At 33.9% G+C, this 21403-nt stretch overlaps 1 protein-coding gene across 2 annotated transcripts; it reads right to left on the bottom strand.

The window, feature by feature from the left end:
* Positions 1 to 578: 578 nt before the first annotated feature.
* On the bottom strand, positions 579 to 20335 carry LOC128680860 (glucose dehydrogenase [FAD, quinone]-like). 2 transcript variants are annotated; one of them, XM_053764326.2, is made up of 4 exons: positions 19530 to 20335; positions 10061 to 10218; positions 5893 to 6007; positions 579 to 5167 (listed from the first exon to the last, which is right to left on the bottom strand). In XM_053764326.2, exons 1-4 carry the CDS (start codon positions 20148 to 20150, stop codon positions 3827 to 3829), a joined length of 2235 nt encoding a protein of 744 aa, XP_053620301.1. In that variant the 5' UTR covers positions 20151 to 20335; the 3' UTR covers positions 579 to 3826. The 2 variants fall into 2 exon arrangements, with proteins under 2 accessions (XP_053620301.1, XP_053620302.1); XM_053764327.2 differs by lacking the exons at positions 579 to 5167; positions 5893 to 6007 and adding exons at positions 6040 to 9333; positions 9421 to 9535 and having other exon boundaries at positions 19530 to 20300.
* Between the last annotated feature and the right edge of the window lie 1068 nt (positions 20336 to 21403).

Here is a 21403-nt window from a genome sequence, read left to right as displayed (position 1 = left end):
GAGTTGAAATTTTTCACGTCGCTTCAATTTCTATCACAATGCATTTATGATAAGCATGACCTGGTGATGCATCCAGGCTTCCGACAAGGGAACTCAACAGTTTACTATACGAGCACAAGATCTTCTACCGACAATAAAACTTGTGGCATTTTTTTTTTAATCTTGGTCTTGTGTGTCTTTTTTGCCCTGCGTAAATTTCTCTCACAAGTCTATATGTCAAAGTATGCAATTTAGCATAAAATTCACTATTTATACGTTTGCTTTTATCGCAACAATAAAGTTTAATAATACGTGTACTCTATCCAGTATTGGCGTGTGGTCCCGCCCTAGGTGTCGTATAGGCCGACTAAAGGTGAAAATCGAAGAATCTTCATCAATTTTAAATTTGGCTTTGAATTCGTGATGAATACAAGACAACAAATTCAAAAGTCTTTAAATAACAGAGCATTCAAAGTGAATTTCCATGTTTAAAACAAATCAAATTAAGATAGATGGAACACAGAGCTTATCAGGATCTTTAAAGTTTCAGGTCCTGTTTCATCTCTTGGTATAAAATATCAGATAGCCAATATGTTACATGTCGAATAGCGTTAGAAACTTTGTTTCACAAGAGCTCACTGGCAAATCATTTTGGAGATATTTATCTACTAGTTAGTTTGTCTGTCAGATCACTATTGATATTTTATCAGAAACTGGTATAACAAGCTCTTAGTAGTTAGGTTATCTGTCAAATTACAATATACCTATTGATTACTATAATTAAAATATACTAAGTTGTTCGCCGCGAACTTACACCTCGCGAACGCTATAATTTTTTACAAAACTGTGAATATTTTTGCTTCTATTGACAGATGCTACCTTTTAAATTTCATCAAAATCAGACCAACGGTTCGAAAGTTATTGCATTACAAACATACATACAAAAATGTATTTTTGCCCCAAGTTGATTTGTAGATCTTGCCCGATTCGCTCGCTCGGTCAATAATTAAGATATCATACCTTTTATAACATTTTATGAGAAACACGTTCTTAGCCCCTATTGGTTGGTTTAGCCGACTTTAAAAGCGAGAACAGAAACTGTGCAGATTGTTTGCACCGTGGTTTATGGAGGTGGATAATGGGGGTGCAGGAACGGCAGATGGGGCTTGCGTGTGGCCACGTAATCAGCGAGTTCATCCTTGCCATATGTGAAGCTTTGGGTCTGTCCACACATGTTTAGAACAAGAACTAGTTCTATATTTTAAATGAATACTACAGTAGAAGAGAATAGAAAAATATTTGTTTAAAATACAAACACACATATACCACACAAAAATAAAAAACAAAGAGCGTACATGTGCGTTTGGTGTTATTTTTAGATATTTATTTTTAGGTCGTTTAGCATATATGATACTAAACACCAATAAGTACATTCTTAAACTGTTGCTGGATAAATGTGGTGCGTGGCCCCATTGTTACATTGCGCTCCATCGTTCTCCGTTACGTTGACGCCCGTGGACACGTCGGAACAATGCAGAATAACAAAAAAAATAAGGAGTAATTCGGCGTAAGTCGACACAAGTCAGTGTCAAAACTAAGTGTGTTGTTTTTAGGCAGTCCTGAATCAATACTGAAGACCTACCATGAAACATACAAACACGTAGCAAATTAGCAACGTCTCATGCTGTCTGTTTTTCCCATATCGTGTACGCATCGTGTAAAAACAAGAGTAAGAGATCGTGTCGACACAATGACGTACTATTTGTTTTATATTTCATGGTAGCCCCCCTGGAACAATGCATACATTTTTAAAATTATTTTGAGAAATTATGATCATTTATTTTTATGTGGTACAGGAATATCATCTTTTATTTCGTATAACCATTGACAAAATTCAACTAAAAGCCCATAAAATACGTAGTGTGATTTATAAGAAGAAAGTTTTCAGACAAATTAGGAAAGCGACTTTATATTACTGTGCAGTGATCAATTATCACCATTACAGCTGTTTTGGTGGCCACACCGATTTCTCGTAGCTGACTACATGCGAAATATTATTCTGTTGGTCTTTGTCTCAAAGTTTCTGTTTTACTTCGCTCTGCAGATGAATGTATGACTAAATATGTCTTACCATTTATGTTTTTCTGTTTATTCATTTGTTTTTTGTATTATATTGTGTGCTAGCTATGTCAGCAGCTTCGTTTGCGTGCAGTTCGGAAAAAGTATAATTTTTTACATGAAATTCTTAAACAATATCTTCAATTGAATAAAGCAGAAGAGTGTATTTGAATGTATCTCTAAAAACTATCATCATCATCAACAGCCATTTAAATGTCCCAACTGCTGGGGCACTGGCCTTCGTTATAGATGGATAAGGAGTTTGGGCCATGATCCACCACGCGGGCCCATTTCGGATTGGTTTTAACGACTGCAAATACAACCGGGACCAATGGCTTACGTGCCTTCCGAAGCACGAAGCACGAAGAACTATATAACTGGTCCTATTAAAAAATATATTTCGCCATATTCATTACTGAGGAAAGCTATTTTCAAAATTGGAGTTTGTTATTAATAAATAATAATATTATCACGCTTGCGACAAAAACTTTTTGGATTCCATAACGGCCCGGATCGGTTTCTCCGGTAGTTCTTCGTAACGTTGACGTCCGTCGACGGATTAACGCAAAAATTATATGGTACGTCGACCTACGTTGACGCTTCACAATGTGAACCTATATACATAGATGTATTAAAATATTTATTAATTCAACGAAGCGTGTTAGATCGTCAAGGTAATGGAGCACGAGCATAGATAAAATAATAATGAGCACGACGTAACATTATGACCTATGTATATATAGTTTTCATTATAATTTTATTCTGCATTTACCAGTTTACTTGGAAATCTTGGAAAGTAGATCATAAACATTTATGTTTACGTTAATTGTCACTTCATTCCATGATCTTAAAAAAAAAATATTACCGCAATAAAAAATATAACACTGGCAGGATAATAGAAAAAAAAACTATTACAAAACATTAGTACTTTTTTATGAAAAAAAAATATAAAAAAGAATGTAAAACTAAAACTTACAAAACAATTTAGCTACGGTAAAATACCCAAAAGCCGTTAAATTCTGAAAATGTCTGATTTTGCAAGTCTTGTGCGCAAACAATAAGTCTTACAATAAAATGTTATACACCAATAATTAGGTAATTTAATTTAGTTTTGGTGTATATTATTATATTCTTATGAAATTATATAGCATAACATAAAAAAACACCCGATTGTCCCAGAAACCATTACATTTGTACCAATAACCATGATATTGTCCCAGAATCCGGTAAATAATATCGCGATTTTGAACTCTATTCAAAGTGAATAAAGCTCATAAAAACTGTATTCGTATGTCTAAAAACGAACAATACTGTAAATATTGGGTTAGTTCTTGAGCAAATGAAATACGATAAATTCAATGAATTGCATGAAATTCCCACAACGAATATATCAGAAAATTGCTGTGGCCCGGGGCTTCGCCTCTGTGGGAATTTCATGATTAAGAATACACTATGTGTTATTTCAGATTATATTCTAAACGTGTACCAAATTTCATAATAATCCGTCCAGTATATTTTGCGGAAAAAAGTAACAAACGTACACACATCCATCCTTACAAACTTGCATTCATAATATTAGTAGGATTGGAAGGACTTTTACTATATTCTTTTAAATTAATTCGTTTGAAAAAAGAGATTGCATCGCTCAGTATACAGTTTTTCAAAATCTCAACTAAATGTATTATCACTCTTGTGGTAACTATGTTTATCTATATATTTATAATTAAACTTAAAAAAGATGCGATGACAAGTAGTCTTGCTTGATCATGTCTGTAGCTTTTTCTGCTATCATTATAGTTGGTGCATTCGTGTTTCCTCTTACAATTAAAGGCATCACTGATGCATCTATTACTCTTAAATTTCTAACACCGTACACTTTTAATCTTGGATCTACTACAGCACTTGTATCCCATTTTGGTCCCATTTTACAAGTTCCTACGGGATGGAAAATGGTTGATGTGTATTTCATAAGCAGACATGCAAAGTAATCGTATGTACCCCATGGATAGAGGGTGCATGCTTCGACTGGCGTTTTAACAAAGTATGCTCCACTTGCTTTAAATGCTTCTGTGTTTTCTAAGCTAACAGCAAATCGCATGCCAGATATTAAAGTATCTAAATCCTCTTTCACAGTAAAGAATCTGCCGTAAATCAATGGAGTACCAAATAGTGGATCCGTGTTGTTCAGTAAAATATATCCTCTACTTTTAGGCTTCAACAATAGAGGTCTTGCTGAAAGACCATCGTAAAAAGATAACGGAAATATATTTGTAGCTAAATATTGTGTCGGATCTGAATAAAAGTCTCTGACGTTACGACCATCAAAATGAAACTGAATATCTGGAGCGTTTTCTGATGCAAATTCTGATTTCCAAAAGGCTGTGGCAGGTAAAGTCCCAGTTGATGCTAATGGACCATTTTTCTTTGGATATTGGTTATAATATTTCATTACTTCTTGTAGTAACGTCGGTGCATCTACCAAAGTAGATGTAATATTTGACAAACCAATAATAAGCGAGTCAGTAGTTACATGATCTTGTAGATTTTGTCCAACTCCTCTCAAATCTACATGGACTGGTACATTCAAACTTTCTAAATGTTCTTTAGGGCCTATACCAGACAACATTAGTAACTTCGGAGAATTTACTGTACCACTACTAACAATTACTTCTTTTCTTGCTTTAGCTTCATATATGACACCATTTACAATATATTGTACTCCTATAGCTGTTTTAGTATATGGCTCAATCAATATCTTCGTAGTATATGCATTAGTATATACTTTTAAATTAGGTCTATGATTACGAATAGGTCGAATATAAGCGACATTAGTAGAAAATCTACGGCCATTTTTGGATGTTGTTTGTATGATATCTGTACCGATTTGAAATTCGCTATTAAGATCAGTTATAGGTAACCCTCTTTCTTTAAATGCCTGGACTAACATCATACTGTTGTAGTCAATATACGGGAATCGCTCCACGTTTAGAGGACCTCCGATTGAGTGATACTTCAAATCATGGGATTCGATGTCTTGATTATTTTCTGCTTTCTTGAAGTAGGGTAATACCTGAAATGAAATAGGAACGTAATATAAAGACCTCCCACATCTTTATTACATTTATTTCAAAGTAACGAACAAACCAGTAAATAAAAGACTGAGAAAGAATTCGCTCAATAAACTGTCAACTAGCTGATTGTTTACTTATGAAGGAATCATAATCTTTCTTTCATTCAATTCATGGCGATTCTTAAGTATTACTACTCTACTCTCTATCATACACTTTTTCCCTGTTTCTTCCAGGGCCACTAGCGTCGGAGCCCAAAGTCCGTTTTCCTACTATTTCTCTCGTGGGACCTGCCATATCCCAGCCTTAAATCCTAGTGGTTCTTTGGGATTTTTAAACTTTAACGGTACCACCGGTGTGGTGTTCTATTGATATGATCTCTTTATGATTACATGATCTTTAGCATCTTCTTATCATCTTCGGAATTTAGTCTATTGGCACGATTATCCTCCTTGACAACGTCAAGCCAGGTCTTTTTGGATTAGCGCCTTCTGCTAGGTTTCGACGAGAATGGCAGGGCCAAGTATTGTCCATATTATCTTACCTGTAGCTCACTTTTAAAGAATTTATTTTAAATCATTTGACGTAGAGTAAAATTCATGTATGTTTTTGTTCTTAACCTTGGTTAGTCATTTTGAACTCTGGCGATTCTAGATAATAGCATGTAACCAAGTTACTGACTTGTATATTTATAATAATTAATGAAAATAAAATTATTATTACATACCTCAGAAAAACTCCATCCAGGGTTACCTAAAGCAGCCCACTCATCGTAGTCTAATTGGTTTCCTCTCATATAGACCAAGTAGTTCACTGCACTAGATCCACCCATGGTACGTCCTCTGTGAAAAAAAAAAATATTATGTTTATTTTTTTGTAAATTTCGATTTATTATCGGCCAGTTTCCTTGCAAGATCATTTTTATTACAATCATCAATGAACACAAATTAACAATTTAATACTTAATACTTAAATTTAAACTTGGATTGTAGTATTTTTATAGATCTAGCAAGAATGACCTTTGAATACAAAATTTATTAGAGAATTTAGGAGAACGATTGATAAATGACTTTATGTTGCATTCGTTTAAAAATAAATGCATTGGTCTTGGCTAACATATATTAAAAAATACATATGTTGCAATTAGAATGGTTGACTCGACAAGAAAAATAAGTTTCTTTTAATTTGAATACCTATTTTTTTTCCAAAATACCAAGTCATAAAATACCGATTTTTAATAGAGACTTTATCTGTTCTGTTTCAAAAATTACTAAATTAAAATATTTTTTTTCTGTCTAGATTTCTGTGCTTCAAATTCTATGAAAAATCATTTTCATCCGTTCTCAAAACATAGGGTGCAAACAGTTCATGCAGTTTACGACCAAGATAAATTAACATAATCTACTTTCTACACACGTAAGTGAGAATTCAACGATAAACTTTGAAAATATTAAAAACATAACTCTAGAAGTTGGTGGAAAGTATTAAAAACATAAATATGGTGGTTGTGATTGTGTATGACAAAAATCTACGATCAAAAGAGTGAATTTATGAATAGTTGGTGTAATGTGAATGTGAATTTAAATTGTTGTGTGTTGGTTTTAGTAGTTGATTTAGTAAGAATCTAGGAGTGTTAAAGTATATAGTGTTTGTATTAAGTCTTCTCATATTTATTTTAATTTCCTATACTATTTTCATTTGTCGTGTTTGAAGTTTAACTGTTTTTTTTTTCTTGATACATAATATCTCACTCGAAAAGTTAAGTATGCTGATGAGAAGAGTACAAATTGCTTTCTTCTGTTCGTCGTTTAAAAACAAAATGAGTGGTTAAGAACACTGGCCCAATTAGGCAAGGGGGTTTAATTCAATTGCAATTATTTGTTATATTTATATTTATCTCTTACTATAATTATCCAAACTCTAAAAATCTTTTGAAATTAGTCAATGTTATTCATTATTAATTTTACGTTTTGTATAAAATTCTGTCAAAGTGAAAACATTACTAAAATTTTAAATTACTTTTGTGCTCTTGACATGGTGTGTTGTTAGATCACATAAAAGGGTATTTTTTTTGTTCCACTCACCGTATGAAATTCGTTTGCTATTGTGTGGAAAATTATTGTAAATAATATATTTAGCTCCAAAACGAGGGTAATAAAAGAAACACAATTATTCAGACTAAAATATTATTTGTATAATTTATTAAACCGATATTAAGCCAAGAGAATAAATATTTATGATCTAAATAACATAACAAACGACCATACTTGACAGCTTCCTAATTTATCAAATTGAGATCTTTTTCTGTACATTGGTGGCAACAATATGGACCATCAACCAGCCTGGTCAAATTCAGGACGTAGACGTATACCTCAGCCGCGCGCTCCACATCACACGTCATGTTACGTTCTATCACGTTAATTTTGGAATGTTTCTTAAATCCTAAGCCACAGTCCCAAGCATATGTTCAAAGAATTTCTAGAAGTAGTCCCTCAACTGACCCATTACTTCACCAATCAGACATTCCGAGCGATACAATACATTCGATTGAACTGTCTCGTATAACAAACGAACCCATGTTTATATTTTTATCAGTTATATTCATACAGTCCAAAACCGAAGTTTTATTCACATCGCATTAGAGGTTCCTTATATTATCTCCAGTATTCGGACGTCGTATAAGAATTTTGTACTAAATTACTAAAGTTGTCGCCAATACCGAAATTGGTCGGACTTCATCATCACATCCCATCTTGCTCTTATATATACTTCTCATTAAATTATCAAATTTTGTTTTAAAATGTAATCTAATATTATAATTTACTAGTAAATATTAGCTTCCATCTCTCCAATCTTCCTTAATCATATCGGATACCTTTTCTCCAATCATTATCACAGGAGCATTTGTGTTACCACGAGTTATATCAGGCATTATAGATGCATCTGCTACTCTTAAATGACCGATTCCATAAACTCTCAATCTTGGATCAACAACTGCATCTTTATCCCAATACGGTCCCATTTTACATGTTCCTGCAGGATGATATATTGTTCCAGTATATCTTGTTATAATACAGAAAAAATAGTCATATGTTCCCCACTTATAAGTAGAACAAGCATCGACGGGTTGTTTAATAAATTCGACCCCGTATTGTTTAAATGCTTCAGTATTTTCTAGTTTGGTTATAAATTCAAGGGCTGCAATCAATGTGTCAATATCACGTTTCACTGTGAAGAATCTAGAATATATTACTGGCTGAGCGAATACTGGACTTGTTTTGTTCAAAGTCAAAAATCCTCTGCTTTGTGGTAGTAATAAAATCGGCCTAACATTAATACTGTCGTAGTAAGCAAATGGGAATATTCGCGACACCAAATAATGTGTTGGATCTGAGTAGAAATCTCTGCGATGTCGTCCATCAAAATGGAATTGTATGTCAGGTACGGATGAATCTATATCGGCGTATTTAGTCTTAATAAATGCAGTCACATGTACTGAACCCGTAGAAGTTAGAGGACCTTTTGTATATCTGAATTTCGAAAATGCTTCTATTTCACGCAATAATTGATTGTCACTTAGTAGTGTAGATGACTTGTTTGTTAGACCCATTAACATAGCCTCTGTAGTAGCATGATCTTGAAGGTTATGTCCTACTTTGAGATCTTTTATTACATGTATATTAACAGCTTCTAAATCTTCTCTTGGTCCTATACCAGAGAGCATCAAAATTTTAGGGGAATTTAGAGATCCAGCGCTTATTATTATTTCTTTTCTTGCATGTGCTTCACACCACTTACCATCTTTTAAATATTTAACTCCATAAGCTACTTTTTCGTTAGGCTCAATCAATATCTTAGTTACTTGAGCATTTGTTTTGATAATTAAATTAGGTCTCTTATCTCTAATAGGTCTTATAAAGGCGGCATTAGTAGACATTCTTTTCCCATCTTTTGACGTTGTTTGAGCAGCCATAACGCCAAGTTGAAATTCACTATTAAGATCTGCTAATGGCAATCCAATTTCTTTAAAAGCTTCAATCACCATTATAGAATTCTTATCTGCATATTTAAATCTTTCTACATTTAAAGGCCCATTGCTTCCATGATAGTAAGTATTCTTTGCTTCTATATCTCTATTATTTTCAGATTTTTTGAAGTATGGTAAAACCTGTAAGTTAACATGTAAATATAGTACAAGAAGGTGTAGTTTATCGATTCTTCAAATTAATATTTTAATGAATTAATTTATATTTACTTCAGGATAACTCCAACCGTAGTTCCCAAGATTAAACCAACTATTGTAATCTTCTTTATTACCTCTCATGTACACTAAGTAATTGATTGTACTTGATCCACCCATTACTCTTCCACTGTAAAATAAACATCCTATTAGGTGGAAAATTAAAACAAAATGCTAAAAAAGCTTTGCTACAAACTGAGTGGAGACCATGAGGTAAAAAATGTCCAGCAGAAAGACCACAAATTAATCATTGCCTTTGTTATTGAAAAAGGAGGAAGCAACTGCGTTTTCAGTACAAAGAATAGTGGCGGGAACTGAACAATGTTCACACCAATATTTGGTTGAACAAGAAAAAAAATATATTTCTGAATGGACAGAATATTCTTACCTGTGTCGTGTAGTTCCGCTTTACAATAGGACTACTCCATATCCTCCTGTGGATGTCGTACTAGGTATCTAAGGGAAACATAGCCTGATAGGTAACAATAACAGTCCCAAAGAGGGTTGACGTCAATCAGGTGGCTGGTTGTAAAATCACAGCAGAATCTTCAAAATTATAAGGTTATTTTCTACGCTTTCCCCAAACTAAAGAGCGTGACATCCCAAACGGAACCGGAAATATGCGGAGATGAGAAAGAGGAAGCAATATTCTTACCTAGTCCATCTGCAAGTCTGTCCAGCCTGAGCTCTACAGGTTAACTCCTCAGGCTGCGTGCGGTACATCCAGTCGATGCTGGAGCCAGCCAGAGTTGGAGCGAAGGCTGGCACGCTGGTCACGTCTGGTTCTTCCGGACCCGCTTCTAGAAGGAGTACCTGGGGGTTATATTTTGTATTAGTCGATTTCAAATCGATTATAAGTCGATTTAGAATGCTGGCTGTTGCCTGATTGTACCTTTTAGGAGAATAAATTAGTCAACAATTCCGAATTGGATCTCTTTTGTTCTAGTTGTAACACATTTAGAAATACTATAGTAAAGAGTAGTTTGACCAAGCTCCCGAACATGTAGTGTGTCGAATTAGTGTCTATATCTTATTTTTTATCAAGGTATTGAGGTTTTAGATTTAATTTCCCTAAATTTCTTTTCTTAATTATTTTTGGGCAAGCTAGCGTTTGAAAGCAATATGCGAAAACTTATTAAGTTATTTTTTATATTAGTAATTAAGTGTAAGTTTTCCGAACATAATAAAAAAAGAATGCTGGCTGGTTCTTTGAATAAAAGTTTTTTGCTTTTACTGAATATCACAATCCAAATATGATCACCGCATTGTTTGAATTTTTTCGACCATTTGTCGACCTTTACTGTTTAACCGGAGAAAATATGTCGACAGTCGCAATGACCGTACAACCAAAATAGTTACAGCTCAAAGGGCTCCGAAGATGGGAACGAGCCTCGGCTTTGGACGTTACTCGAAAAAATTACCAAAGCGGTATGTTGCTCAAGATACCTGAAAGGCCTATTGAGAGAATCGTCCTGGTGCCGCCGGGTGGTACTGAGTACTGCAAATATCCTATGTGTAAAGATGTGTAATTATTTGTAAAGGTCAGTAACGTATTAGTGAAAACGACTTCATAACGCGATTCAGGAAATCATAAAATGTACACCGCCATCTATGTTACAAACTCTTAAACTAGACATTCAGATGCACATTAATATTGTTAGTAACGGTAATATACAGCGGTATAGCAAACACTGATCTCTGCTAAATAGTGTTAGTATTCCAGCATACTGTAGAGAAATTATAAAAATTATTGAGGCATATAGACCCGTTTGAAATGAAACCCTTTCAAAGTTTAATTGGCTCTAAACTATCGGATTTAAATTAATCTGAAACTTTGCGATTGCCACAGACTTCGCATAAATAGACTTTTCGCATTGAAATATGATGCTTCTTTTAAAAAATTAGATGTGGTATTATTTGCATATAGACAATCTTTTCGTAGCTCCGTTGGATATGACTATAGAAATAAATTATTTGACCGTAGACCCATTTACATATGTGACCACGGATTTCGATCGAAACATATATATATTTATATGATATAGAAAAACCAAAGCCAAACAACAAAACAATTCAATCTCTTACAGACGATACAAAAAGAAGAAACCACAAAAAGGTTCATTAAATTTATAAACCATATGGTCTTTAGTCTCAAGAAGATAAATTAAACTTAAAAGTAAATCTCACCTCCACCACCTTCATTTTCATAAATAATCAGGTACATTACACTCTGTTACTGTACACAGTAGCAGAAGAGCAGCATGTATTTACAATATATCTTATTCCAAATATAAAAAAAAAAGTTTTGTGCCAACAAAAAAATAATAATCGAGTTATACAGATTATAGCAGACCCATTAGCTTATGGAACCACCCACATGTAGGTACTTTCTATTCATTCGTATTGTCACATTTATGTTGGGACCAAAGCAATAGTCCGCTCAGCACAGCACGGCTTTGATCAAATCCCAGTCTTAGAATATTTTAACGTCAGTATATCATCTATTTTTTCACAGTCAATGGTTGAGTCTGATAAATTTATTTTTGAAATCCTCTCAGCAGCGGATTGGTTGCAATTTTCCGATATTTAAATTCGAAAACTAGCTAATTCTTTTTTAGGGTTCCGTACTCGATCAAGTTGATGTTTGCGTGTCTTTTATAGAATTAAAAATTTTGTAAGCCCTTCTAGCAAGATAGGAACCGACACTGTTTAAATGAGCCGATACTGTTCAAATAAAGAGTTTCTTTCGGCATTTCTTTTTAGCAGTGATCATTCCGAAATGCCGCTTGTCTGTAACTTTTTGAGAAATTACTATTTAGTATAAAACTTGACGTGAAAAAGTGCCTGTGAAGGTCTAATTACTGAATGATTTGATAATATTTTGATTATAAGAAACTAGTTCTACAAAAACATGAGTACAAATATACAAATTGATGTCAAAGTGAATTAAACGTACATGTTTTACCGAATATAGGTATGCAAATATAAATGAATAAAGACGAGCATGCTATCCACTACAAATCCAAAACAAAAAAAGAATTATAATGTACTTATACTAGCCATAAATTCTATCCGAGTCTATCATTAAAGAAATCATTTAAAGTATAATAACATTTATCAGTTAATAAAGACTTGAGGTGCTTTTTTGACGAAAACGACTTGAGGAAACAACCGAAGCGAGAGGAAGTCTCACTATCTCATTCTATCACTCGTGCGTGTACCCGGGTAGCATTCGGGGCTGTAACGCCGCGAAGCCAGGAAAATTTTTGAAGATTCGGCTATCATATTGTGATTTTACAACCGGCTGACAGCCTGACGTCAACCACCCACGGTAATGGTATTACCTATCAGCTGCCCAAGCTATTTCAATGTGCTGTGTATTTGTCCTTAGTCGCCTCGTACGACTTCCATGGGAGGACATGGAATGATCCTATTCTAGGGCGGTACCACACGCCACAAACGAAACAAATATCTATTTATCTAACTTATTAGAGTACCTAGTTTGTACTAGGTATTCCTAGTATCGATTCAAACTGATTCTAAAACTGTGCCAGGACTATAAATCTATCTGTAACCAACCGCAAACTATCCGTCAAAGTTGTCTCGTCGCCAATAGTTCGCATCGCCGACTAATTCTCCGGAACTTCGGGAGTTGGGGACTTGACGATGAATCTACCGGGAAATCACCGAATTTCGAACGTTATATTTTATTATGCACGTAATTTAGATTATTTTCAGCCTGCATGTATTAAGAAATATCATGGAATTAGTGCGTACTCCGTCGAAGTACTTACTAAATCCATGAGAAATAATAACATTAACCAAATTTATAAAAATAGAATAAAATGACTTTAGAAAATTCAAATGTTTTTTTTTTTATTATTATGTTCGTGATTTAGATTATTTTCAGCCTGCATGTATTAAGAAATATCATGGAATTAGTACGTACTCCGTCGAAGTACTTACTAAATCCATGAGAAACAATAACATAAACTAATTTTATAAAAATAGAATAAAATGACTTTAGAAAATTCAAATGTTTTTTTTTTATTATTATGTTCGTGATTTAGATTATTTTCAGCCTGCATGTATTAAGAAATATCATGGAATTAGTACGTACTCCATTGAAGTACTTACTAAATCCATGAGAAATAATAACATTAACCAAATTTATAAAAATAGAATAAAATGACTTTAGAAATTTCGAATGTTTTTTTTTTATTATTATGTTCGTGATTTAGATTATTTTCAGCCTGTATTATAAAATAAAGTATACAATAATAGTGTACAAACCAATTTACTAAAAAACGCAACTGTTATCCCTATTTTAATATCATTCAACAATTTTTCAAACAAATATAGGGTTGAACATAAAAGTTGTAAATTATATTTTAGTGATCAACTTGATCATAACTTCTTCGTTTTGAATCAGACACTTTATCATCAAGCGGCGATGTCCGAAAACCTTTGAAAAATGTTCCAAGGTTTCCACCTTTCTCTAGTTAACAGTGAATATAATGAAATGCTCACAATTCGCTATTTATTATAGTTTCTCTGAAAAGAAAATACAAGGAACCATTTAGGAGGATTGTGAAAGTTTTTCGCTTTAGGACTTCGAGACTCGTTGTTTTAGTTTTATGATAAAACAAAGAATTATTTTATACTGGAAGTGACACAAAGTCGTCTGCCGCGTTCGTTGCTTTATCTGCTCAACCAATATTCTATATATATATATATATATTATAATCAGCACTCGGATCACAATCATAACCTGTTTTTATATAACTTTTGACTATGTACATTATGTACTTCTATATATTATTAGAAAGAAAAAAAAACATTGTAAGAAACAATAATGGTAAGCCGATCTGGCATGATAGGGACCAACACTGTTCAAATGAGTTTCTTTCGGCATTTCTTCTCAGCAGTGGTCGTTCCGAAATGCCAGTAGTTTGTAGCTTGTGAGAAATAACTATAAATATTAAGAAATAACTAGAAAAAGTGCCTGTGAAGGTCTAATTTCTGAATAAATGATTTGAATTTGAATTTCTAGAAATTTTCGCATTTATGTGGTTTAAACTAAATATAAGGGTATATAATTCATATATCTTAATTCCCGCAGGCGAAGCCGCGGCCAAAATCTAGTACAATAAATAAATGTCACTTTAATAAAAAAGTGATCAGTTTTATTAACTACAGTATGGAGAAGGCAATGGCAAACCACTCCATTAATAGTGCTAAGAAAGTTGCTGTGTGTGTTTAATTCCACGTCATGACCACGACCCTCAGCCACGAGGAATAAGACTATGAAGAAGATGATTGACTCATAATATTTTTTCAGTCATTAAAGTATACCTATAAAAAAAAATTAACTGGAAAATCCGTGACGTCACAATACATTCATGTCATACTAGCTCCATATAAAATTTAGTTTTTGACATTAGAAAAAAAAAATATAACTAGTTGGAAAGTATCCAATAGTTCTCTTATGCACCATCCAGCAAAAACATGATTCTTCGATATGTCCATTTCAACTTTTTGTAAGAACATACTAATTTAAGACAATCGTTGTAAGCGATACTTACCCGGGTACAATCGTTTTTTTCATAGACGCATTATATTCTCTTTGTGGAACTACATGAACTAGTTTTTGAAGATTGTTTCATTGCTATACCGTGTAAATGGTAACATAGAAAGTTTTGTCATTACTTGCTCTGAATTTTTCAGTGTACCAGCCATGTTATTTACATTTAAACTCTATGCTAAGGTAATAAAGGCGAATAAGCTGGTGGGATCTTGACTGCGCTTAAAAAATATATTCGAAATATGCGCGATTCAATTTATGCTTAGAGTTCCTTAGGTGACTATTAAAACGTAATAAAATCAACGTCGCTTCTGTTTCTATGACCTGATGGACCAAAGATCATCTCCAACTAGGAAACTCCTCAAAGGTTTAGGTATTTTATGGATATTATTTTTTTTTCATGTGTTGATGTAGGTAATATGATCTCACTAAAGATAATGAAAGACTTGTATCAAAAATCTATTATTTTTTGTAAAAAATCTGATTTTATCCTTAAGTTTTGATTGTGCCTAGAATGAGACGGAGGAGCGATATCGACAAATTCCTACCAAGAGTTTTAAATATGAAGAGAAAAAGAGAGTGGAAAATAAAGGAAGCAGCATTTTTCCAGCCGGCACAATATCCAACGGCTAAATAAAAAAAAACGTGCCCAGAATGTCGAAATCACTCAGCCACACAAATAAAAAACTTTATGCTATAAAGAGTTAAGTGGAATTACTCAACGTTGTTAATGAAAGTGTAAAACATTGTGTCAAGGTCAAGTGAATGAACTTGATAGTATTTTTTTGCACTATTAATTCATTTCAATACTTTCACGGATAGGCAATACAATAAAATCATACGCTAGGCGATACAATAAGATCATCGACAAAGCGTGTGGCGGATTTATTTTATTTCTAATTTTTATTAACATTACATTGATAAACACAGTTCGAAGAAATGGCGATGAGTGTAACAAAAGTTATAACACATGTTATTTACTTCAACTTGAAACCAAACTTGCCGTATTAGTAAAAATATTTTATTATAGTCAGGTTAGAATTCTTTACGCCATTCACACGAATGAAATCGCTGGGTTTAACAACTCATTACACATTTATCTATTTAGTTAAAACAAAGTTACTTATACAGCTCCATTCGTAACAATAGTTGCAATCAATGTAATTGTAAATTGTTTTCAATATCAGCCACGACCTTTTAGGAACATTGAACCGAGCGAAAAAATATAACCTCAAAAAAAGTCACGGTGTTGAGCATTCGTGCTAATTCTATGTAAATTGTGTATTTTTAGCAAACATCTGTGATTAATTTCTGAATAAAATATAAGTATTAGTATTTCCGGTGAAGAAAAACATCGCGAGGAAACCCGCACACTGATTATTAATTTGTGTGTCAAATGGAGAAGGTAATGGCAAACCATTCCATTGATGGTGCCAAGAAATTTGTTGTGTGTTGATTCTACGTAATGATCATGACCCTCAGCCATGAGGAATACGACTATGAAGAAGATAAGTCTCAGAAATTGTGACGTGTATACATATAAAATTACTGTTATACCACTACTTATCGCCATCTAGTGGCAAGTAATCGCATACATATCATCGTCATACAGTGTGCAGGTTTCCTCACGATGTTTTCCTTCACCGGAAGCAAGGGGTGGTCAATGAAAACTGCTACACATGTATAGCAGTTTTCATTGACCACCCCTTGCTTCTGAATCTGTCTCATCAGTCAGATTGGTATACAAAATGACACGTAGTTGGATTCGAACCAGGCAAATAAAAGACACATAACCTTGGAAGCTGATAAGCAATAACGGTGAGGATTTACGTCAGGCAGGCGGGCGGTTGTAAAATCACAGAGCGGAATCGTCAACATTTCATGGTTTACTTTAATGACTGACTCTGGGCTTCAGGGCAGAGATTGAGACAACTAAACACACCGTAATGTCTTCCATTACGCTCATACAAAAACGACGGGAGAGAATGCTGATATGTATCGTCCCTCACCGAGTGCCGGCTTTTAGGTACCAGTATTACCTAAACATTTGTGTAAAATAGTTCTCATGTGGCTACGTTCATCTCACTCCTCATCTATATTTTTCTCTACGCACTGGAAACACGGCAAGATTAAAGAAACAATATATTTTATTAAGAAGCGGTGGTGGTGTAATAGTTAAGACGCCCGCCTATGGATCGAAAGGTCCCAGGTTCGAATACTACTCGTGCCACATGAGTTTGTATACCAATCTGACTCATGTTTTTATCGAACACCACTTGCTTCCGGTGAAGGAAAACATCGTGAGGAAACCTGCACACTGGTTGATTCTTATTATCTTGTGTGTGAAATGAAGAAGGCAATGGCAAACCACTCCATTAATAATGCCAAGAAAGTTGTTGTGTGTGTTTCATTGAACGCAATAACCACGACCCTCAGCCATGAGGAATACGACTATGAAGAAGATATTATATTATATCCGTATCTTGTTCATAAAAACTGATAGCATAACTTAATTCTTGACTGCCACTTCCAAAGACCTAATCAACAATGCATGTGTTTTATCTATAACCGTACACAGAGTTTTCCCAGGCATTGTAAACCCAATTCACAAGAAAATACTTAAATTCCATTGTCTGTTGAGACTTTACATAATAAGCGGGAAATTCTATGTGAAAATTTTCTTGTTTTCCCATTATAATAATATTTAGTTGGGTTACGCAATGAAAAACGAATACTTAGGCTATTTAAATTGTTTTAATAATAAATTCTACTACCTACTTACATCTGTTATCATTTGTAACGTTATGTTGTTAATTAATAAAATTAAGTTATTAGTTCACTCTTTAATGAAGATACTGTAAGTTCGTTTGAAATTCTGTGGTTCGGCGTAAGGCGTAAAGAGATGAATTAATTCGGACGAACTGGCATGGCCTCGTATGCTCAGTGGTTAAGAGCACTGTCCCGAATAGGCGTGGATTCAATTCGCGCTCGATACCAGTATTTATTTATCTCATTATTGTTTTCAAAAATAAGCTTTCAGTGAAGGAAGACTTGAGGAGTTCTTTAGACTGGTTGACTGTCAAGTTCACTAGTGTATGTAAAGTAATGTCAAGTGCGTCAATTTGACTAAAATCTGAGATCACCAAAGCTGTGCCGTGTGTAGCGGTCCGTAGCGGTGTTTATATCTAATAACTTCACAGTTATGTCGATAAATCATTATACGCGAGCTAACAGAAGTAAATGAGGAAGTACATTCGAACGCAATTGCGTGTATAGTTAATTAAGGAAATGCCAGCTAATATAATAGTTTTATTGAAAATATAATGAGTTTCTTTCGACGTTTCTTCTCAGAATGTGGTCGTTTTGAAACAGGATCTTTTATTAAGTGTGGCGTGAGATCCTTAAACTTTAATAAGACGGTGTATACGACAACATATTATGTGGATGTTATACAAGACGACTAAGAGATATTGGCAGCTAAAAGTCAACAACAGCATTGCCAGGAAAGGTTGTTGTTAAGTTAGCTGCCGGTTGCAAAGTTACACACGGATCTTGAAAAATAAATGTGAAAAATATATAATATTCTTTTGGCGGGTTGTGAGATTTCCTATATCATGATTGAGCTTCAAGATGGCTGACCGATGCGTCAACTAGTGAACCGTTGCTACCAGAAGGGAACTGGTCCTCTCGATTCTCATATATTTTATTTGGTTGATCTTGTTTTATATCTATTTTTTATTAGCATTCGATCACAATCATAACGTGTTTTTTACATACTTTTTGACCTTTAGGTACTTTAGGTATATAACGTATATACTTTGTTTTAGCATTAATTCTATTAGAATATTAGGTATATATAGGAAACAATAATGGTAAGCCCTTAATCTGGCATGATAGGGACCAACACTGTTCAAATGAGTTTCTTTCGGCATTTCTTCTCAGCAGTGGTCGTTCTGAAATTCCATTAGGTAGTTTGTTTCAAAAACTTAAGTCAAAAATGTCATTTCATAGTACGGCGATGGGTAAAAACGTGATAATTTATCTGTAATTAAAATGTTCAAGTACAGAGGACTTGAAACAGGGACTTTAATAAGGCTAGTGTTATTTTTTATCCACTTGTCCACCACCGCAAAGGATCCTTTCATATTCATTTATTTATTATAGTAACAGAAATAACACATAATAAATAACACATAATAAAGACCTGCGCCCCGGGGCTTCGCTCCCGTGGGAATTTTGGAATAAAAAATACCGTATATGTATTATTCCAGACCATATTCTACCCTTGTACCAAATTTCGTAACGATACATCCAGTAGATTTTGTGTGAAAGAGTAACAAACATACACACAAACTTTCGCATTTATAATATTAGCAGAATTAGTAGGATTAAATTAATTATTTCAATTTGCAGGAAAACTTTACATTATAATAATAACAGACAAACTATTTTAATATACCCAAATAAAATATCATCAATTAATCGTAATGATCATAATAATTTATTTCAAATCAAATTACATTGTAAAATTAAATCTTACCTTCCATTTTTTGACTTCCGAAAGACGATTCGCGACAACACATCCTGCCGACCCAGCTCCAACGACGATAAAGTCATATTCCTCTACCACTTGTCTCTTTCTTCTACTCTTTCCTTCTTTCCTCTCTCTCGTTACCACTTTCTCCGAATCAGCAGTTTCAGAATCAACGTAGCTACGCCTATTCACAAAATTATAGTCAAACGCCGGTGGCGCGCTTTCAAAAGACACTGGACTCGAGAAATCACTCTTAAACGGGTCATGTTTTATGGTATAAGATGTCTTAGATACTCCAACACTACCTATAGGACCAAAACTATGAAATTTCGTTTCAAATTTGCTCGTTGTGTCACTAATTTTTGAGCCCAAAAGCGATGATTCTATACTCGATCCAAGCGGACCTAACGGTAATTCTGTAGGTCTAAAGTCGTAGTTCGATCTATAATCACTTAGAGTTTGGCTGTAAGGGTTTTTAGGTAAAGGTATCCTATTGTCGACGGAACCCCCAAACAATTGTGTTAATAATGTCAAATACAAAAACCCGGTTTGAGTGCACTGTGTCAAGGGGGCATGTTGATTTGTACACGCTTCGGTTATATCCGGGGGCAGCCATGTCGTTGCCATTTCGCGTCACGACTTTTGTCACCGTTCCACGATCACAGGTATTTCACGTCACTGGTATACACGTCACAGGTATTTACGCGACCATTGTCTTGCAAGCGTGTTGTGCATAGGACAAGCCAAACAACAATGACTTGAAAGTAACTAAGTAACCGTTGCACAGTCAGCCGTTGACAGACCTAATATACAATTAAAACTGAATAAATATATCGTATTGTTACGATTTTTTATCGTTTCTGTAGCGAATTTTGAGGCCTGCGCCATGATGGTATGCTATAATTAAAAATTTTAATCCACGTCTAATAAACCTAATTACGTTAAAGGACAAAATTCTGACGTGGAAATAATGGTGAATATACATAATCTATTTTTATCTGACATAAAATTATATACGTAAATATAGATTGTTTTATAAACTACTAGTTGCCCGTCCCGGCTTCGCTCGGGAAAAACATAATAAATTATACACCTAAACCTCTCTCAGAAATAAGACTATCTATTGGTGAAAACCGCATAAAATTCGTGCAATCGTTTTTGAGTTTATCTCGAACAGACAGACAAACGCGGCAGAGGACTCTGTTTTATATAATTTGTAAGGACATGGATACGAGTATAAAACATAATTATATATTTAAATAATTAAAAGCTGTTTAAAGATAGACGTCAAAATAAAGTCTAAAAAATCTTAATGCATTGTTTTATATTTTAGGTACATATTTATTACGAAAGTAAATTAAATAAACAAGACAAATCGATCGATTTTGTGCTATGTGATTTGGTGGACTGTACTTGTCATAAAAACTAATGTACAGATAGAAAAAATCCTGTAAATATGCACACATTTTACATTTCATCAAAAAATCCCACAAAAGTATTATATCCGACACGATTGCATAGGTAACAAAATTAATTTATTAAAATATATTCAATTTATCAATATTAGTTATATATGTTCTATTATATATATTTGGAATATTTTTCGAAAGATATTAAAACAATTAACAAGTCTGCAAGCAAACATGCAAACTTCAAAAGACCAGAAGAGTTAATAATTTTTGAAAGAGAACATTATAACTATTTAATTATATCCACTTTTAACCTAAGAACCATGCGCGGTTAACTGGAGCAATATGCATCCAAGTGTGAACTTAATGCAATTCTGATTGTACACTATGTTGTGGGTACAATATAATGAGAGTTTGAAATGCACTGGCTGGAAAATATCACGTCTCAAGTCTTTATTGCGTAGCTTGTCT

Source organism: Plodia interpunctella, chromosome 25 (genome assembly GCF_027563975.2).
Source record: "Plodia interpunctella isolate USDA-ARS_2022_Savannah chromosome 25, ilPloInte3.2, whole genome shotgun sequence".
NCBI lineage: Eukaryota > Metazoa > Arthropoda > Insecta > Lepidoptera > Pyralidae > Plodia > Plodia interpunctella.
This window is presented reverse-complemented; position numbering and strand designations above follow the sequence as displayed.

Bases quoted from the DNA above. Each gene is read 5' to 3' on its own strand.
- LOC128680860 (XM_053764326.2), bottom strand. From the start codon at position 20,150: ATGGCAACGACATGGCTGCCCCCGGATATAACCGAAGCGTGTACAAAT. The intron at 10,219-19,529 runs GTAAGATTTAAT...TATAACCCCCAG, and splicing joins CGGAAGTCAAAAAATGGAAG to GTACTCCTTCTAGAAGCGGG. The intron at 6,008-10,060 runs GTAAGAATATTG...TTTTTTTCACAG, and splicing joins CAGACTTGCAGATGGACTAG to AGGACGTACCATGGGTGGAT.